This window comes from Helobdella robusta, assembly GCF_000326865.2.
Source record: "Helobdella robusta unplaced genomic scaffold HELROscaffold_17, whole genome shotgun sequence".
Classification (NCBI taxonomy): Eukaryota; Metazoa; Annelida; class Clitellata; order Rhynchobdellida; family Glossiphoniidae; genus Helobdella; species Helobdella robusta.
The window spans coordinates 3,017,190-3,022,832 of record NW_008703942.1 but is presented as its reverse complement, the minus strand read 5'-3'; the positions used below and the strand labels follow the sequence as shown (position 1 = coordinate 3,022,832).

The 5,643-nt window shown below is 28.3% G+C and overlaps 1 protein-coding gene across 1 annotated transcript; it reads right to left on the bottom strand.

Annotated features, from left to right (window-relative positions):
• Window positions 1-3,623: 3,623 nt before the first annotated feature.
• Window positions 3,624-5,295, bottom strand: HELRODRAFT_170325 (hypothetical protein; the record flags this gene model as incomplete). The annotated part of the gene is made up of 5 exons (XM_009016136.1): window positions 3,624-3,758; window positions 3,886-3,966; window positions 4,170-4,332; window positions 4,540-4,650; window positions 5,231-5,295. The coding sequence occupies 5 exons, from the start codon at window positions 5,293-5,295 to the stop codon at window positions 3,624-3,626; spliced, it is 555 nt and encodes a 184-aa protein (XP_009014384.1).
• Window positions 5,296-5,643: the final 348 nt, after the last annotated feature.

Sequence of the window (5,643 nt, the reverse complement as noted above, 5' to 3'; positions counted from 1 at the left end):
GAATAGCTTTTTGCAAATTTATTTCATAAAAATTTTTAAAAAACAATAAAATGTCTAATTTCTCTGACATCAATAAATTAAAAAGAAATATAAAAAAGTTGAACAATGTTGAAAGTAGTGTTGAATTTTTGAAATATGTATATATATATATATATATATATATATATATATATATATATATATATAATTTAATCGTCAGCTATCCAAATGAAAATAATATCTAAATATCTAAGTAGCAATTACGAGTCTATTGCTATACCATTTTAAACCTTATCGTCATGCTGGCAATTGATCTATTTTCTATCACCTTAATTATTCATGCATACATTCATTCTACATTTCTACTGTCATCCTTAAACCGCCCATCCACTTCAGCCCCATTTTTTCAATCTCTCCTGGTGTTTAATAGTCTACATTTTTCTGTCAAATATACCAGTTTTTGAGCACCTCTTTTTCCTAATTGTTTAATTTTTTCCTGTTCCATGTCTTGAGGCAAATGTTCAAACCGATTTAATTTTCATCATTCAAGTCTTACTTCCGTTATTAAAGTGTTTTTTTGAATTAGTGTTTTTGTCCTTTGAAAGTTTTCTGGTTATCCATCTGCTGAAAATGCCCACGTTTCACTCTTATTAGGCATGCACATACATATAGTTAAAAAGATTTTGTAATGAATAGATAAACTACTCACTATGTTTATATTTTATTAGTTTGAAAATCAGCGTGGGAAAACGGCGTTTTCACTACTGTGTGTTTATACCGTTCAAGCCGTCGTACTAATTAGAATTGAGTTGGACTTCTAGCTGAGATCTAGATATCAGAAAGTGAAGTAAGTATCTAAAGAGTATCTAATTAGTTTATAAACTTATAGGTCTAGTTATTTGCACAGAGGTAGAACTGAATGTGGTTTGGTTGCTTGGGTGCGTACTTTCACCAATTGCTTTTTGTGTCAATCGTTGGTCTGTACTGTGAGGAGGGGCCATGTTTTGACCAATACAAGTTTTTGTTAATAAATGAAACATGTATATCATATATATATATATATATATATATATATATATATATATAATTTAGTACACACACAAACCTGTGAATGTACGCCAACTTTATCGAGTTTGTCTTGTAGATGAATTTTTTTAAATTTAGAAATTATACGTTTGCATTACAATGCGATAAGATGGCTTTAAAATAATTAACCATTATGAAAAAATAATTTACACTGTGTATCGCAGGCTCCAAATGTTTCTGAAAAAATGTTTGACTGAAATCTTCTGTCACCATTATTTTCCATAATTGGATTGTACTCAAGAATTTTTGTTTGAATCATTTTATAAATGAAATTAAATAATTTTTAAGTTTTTTCTGTTTTTGTTTGCTCGGCCACTAACTAATTCAATCAGAACTCTTTGGCTTAGGGATGTCGTACTCGTAACATCAGATTTTTCAAGATTTTTTTGGCACGAATTGGGATTTTTTTAAAAGAAACAGTTTACACGGGTAACGAGACTTTCCGTTTAATAAATTCAAACCAGAAAATTCAATCCATCAACAACTATTTAAAATGTTTAAAATATTAAATTTTGCATATGGCATGTAGATAATTTTCTGTAACGTCAGTTGTATGTAGTTGCTTTTATATGTTTACAATGCATGTTCACACAGCAACGGTTTTGACCGTCTGGACATTGACTAAACACATTCTTGCAAGCACAGATTTAATGTGGCATGCAATTGAGTTTCTTAATAATTAAAATTTATTAAAAACTATCGTACTTAACGCACAAAACACACTTGCACTCAAGCACACACGCATACACATGTGTGTACCTATGTATGCATACTTTTTTAGCGTATACTATTTTTCAGACATTTTTATATGTATATTATTTGCTATAGTCGCCCATGTTTCATTGTAGAACTTGATGGACTTATTGTTTTTAACCGTCTTTGTTTATTATTAATAATATTTATTATCAATTTATGATTCAACACTAGTTATATTATTATCGATTGTATCGTTTACCGAATTAGGAATAATTTAATAATGATATAACAATATGATGAGAAGAGAATGTTAATAAAATTTATTCCAAAATGTCTTAAGTCATCACGTTGTCTTTTCTCTTGATATTAAATTTTTTATGCTTAATTGATATTATAATTTTAAGTGTTTATTTTTCACACATACCCCAAATCAATATTTGCTCTTGTTGTTAGCACATCGCATAAATTGCTGATTGACTACTAGCACGAAAGGTTTAGCAAGCAACTTAGATTGAAAATTTCGGTCGCACTTTGTTTTTTTTTCTTATTATTTTTCCATTTATTGATTTATTCATATAAAATGAGTGAAAACATTATGTACCTTGCAAAGGATATATATTAAATTTTTGACGATTATTTTTTTTCAACTCTATTAAAACGTTTTTTACTCAATAGTTCAAAGTTTTGAAATCCATTCTATCTAGTGAAAAAGATTTGTGTCCTAACATTTTTTCAGACAACCGGGTTAGCAAAGGTAAATAAGTTATATTAGCAATTCCTGAAAGTAAACACCATTTCAGTTCTCTTATGAACTTCAAAACCCATCAACTATTTTCCGCTGAATGATGGATAGTGGTAGCCCACATCAAATCACAGCATCGACTTGATTATTAATTCGTTTGAAATTATTTTGGGTTAATAAAGATATTCTTAATATAATGGCGTGATTAGAGGCTCCATTATTGCACCCTTTCCAGTGCATTCATTTACTTGATGGTTCCAACAAATTGATTTACAAATGTTCATAGGATCTAGCAGATAAGCAGATAACATTTTAGACTTAATCAAATCGTGTCTGTTTTTGTCATTTTAAGTACTTGAGGAATAAGTACTTGAAAATATGTGACAGAATAATTTGTTGCTGTTTTGAAAAAGTTTTAGCTCCTAAGTATTTAAATGGCGGACAGTACAATTAAATTCATTAAAATTAAATTCATTAAAATTCATTAAAATTAAATTCATTAAAACTTTGCAAATAAACGTCGTTGGTCAGCTTGGTAGAAGTCTTTCAATTTTACCAATGATCTTAAACATTTTGAAAGTTGTATCGCTAATTAAGTAGTTTTTTCCAAAAATGTTTTGATCCAGGAAAGAGTACGCAGTGAGAACGTAATAGCCTTGACAAAATAATGATAGATCTTGTGCCTGCGGTCACGTACAACTGCTAATCTCGAAAATCGTACAGAGTACAGAGTTATGAAGGGCAACTTTATTGAGTTGCACTGCACAATCAAGTTAAAAATCCAAGCATAAAATCCGTCTTCGACTTTTCAGGAAATATTTAATAATGTGCTAAACTACGTTACTTTAATATGCTTAATCCAACACATACAGGATAATTAAATAATTCAATATCAGTTTGAACTTCTGAAACCAAATATTTACCATTAAACTTAGCTGACCCAAATTAGTGAAAACATGAGTAAACTATATAAAAATCAACACATATCCGAAAACCGTGAGATAATGTTTCGAAGAGTGTATTTCCTATAAGGTTATGCACATTTACAAACACATAATAAGTCAAAAAACAATATATGAAATAAAAAATGGAAAAGTTAAAAAATGAGAAAATGGTGAACTCAATCTAATGTGAATATGCGAGATGAGATGTCGTCAATGAGCCAGTCAACACCCTTCAGAAGATTGTCTCCAGTGACAGCACTGCATCCAAGTATCATCCAGTGGTGGGTCTTCAAATTTTCCAAGTCCAGAATCTTTTAAAAATACGTAATTAAAACGATTGAAAAATTCTTTGACGTCTAAATTTTCAAAAAGCAGAAAAATTACCATACAAAGCAAATTTAAAAAAATTATAAAGATATTTATTTAAGAATTAAGAACCTCCATTATAGTTTCAGAGGAGACTGCACCATCTAAATCTTGCTTGTTGGCAAACACCAACAACGTTGCTCCTGCCAGCCTCTGTATTTCAACAAAAGTTCATGGTCAAAAAACTCTATTTTTAAGATAAAAAAAATGCAGAGTCAAATAATAAAGTGAGTAATTATTGAATTATAGAGAAAATTAAATGATGAAATAACTGAAATGTCTGTTGAGTATTTTATAGTTATCAATAAGCACAAAAACTCAACAATTTCAAACTTCAATTAAAAATATATACATACTTCTTCAACCAGCAGCTGGTCCAGTTCTTTCTTACAGTCCTGTAATCGACGTTTATCAGCACTGTCCACAACCCAAATCAGTCCATCTGTACTTTCAAAATAGTTTCTCCAGTACGTTCTCAGTGAGGTTTGTCCACCAACATCCCAAAAGTTTATTTTGAATCTATTAATTGGAAGTCACAAGGTCTTTGCTCAAATTTTATTAATTAAATTAAACTATTAACACTTAATTCTACTCATGATATAAAATTTTATAACATTTTTATAACTGTGAATTAAAACACAGCAGTACAATAAAATACAAAACAGATGAAGATAAAAAAATAAAATTTAATTTAATATAATTGAATCACAATCATCATCATCATACCCTCTGTGTTCAATCGTTTTAATGCTGAAGCCCAAAGTTGGTGATATTGTACTAATGTCATCTCCATTAAACTTCTTAACAATGGTTGTCTTGCCTGCATTATCTAAACCTCTGTGTTAATGAAAGCAATAATATAATAATCCCAATGTCAATTACATTGAGAAAGCCATTAAATTAAGTAATAACAGAATAAGAAATGTAAAGTAACTAAATAGTAAACAAAAAACCATAAAAAACTCATTTGTGCTCATAGTTAAAGTCTTAAACATACAAATATAAAATATGTATGATTATCATTATAATTACATTATAATTCTATAATTATAATCTAGTAAAAAAGTAAAATGAGGAAAGTGTGTCTTAGTTCTTTTTTAATTTAAATAAAATAAAATAGAAAACTAAAATCTAGAACAGATTAGCAATTATTTAGTTAGTTTTTAGTTAGTTAGTTAATCATTAATTAGATATTAAAAGAGTCAGGTCAATTTTGAAATGCAACACAAATTAAATTATTAAATTTTAAATAAATATCATATTTCAAATGAATATTTATGTTTTTTTTATTTTATTTATATTTATGTTTATATTTTATAATAATATTAACTTGAGTTTAATTTAATACTTTTTAATTTTAAAATAAAAATCAATCATCAATGTAATAGACCAAAATTAGAGAAAAAAAAGAACTTACAACATCAACAAACGTATTTCGCGTTCTTTCTGCTTCAATTTTTTGATAATCGTCATGAGACCCATATTTGATACTTATTAGGACAAAAGTGAATGTACAAAACGTAAACTTAATCTTGTTTGTTTAAAAGTGAATAATAGTTTAAAAATGTATATTAAATGGAGAAGTTTCTATATTCTTCTTTCTTTCTTTCCCGTGCCTTATCCTTCAGAACATAGGCGACCATCAACCTCCGCAAAGCCCGATTTTTAACACTTTGTAGTAGTTGAAATGTGGTGATATTCAACAAGTTACCATATAAATTTTCATATGCTTGGAATATCGAATAGCATATAATTAGAATTTCACAGATTTGGAATTTCTAAGAGTGTGAAAATTCATGTTAAAATGATTATTAAGAAATTCGATGAATA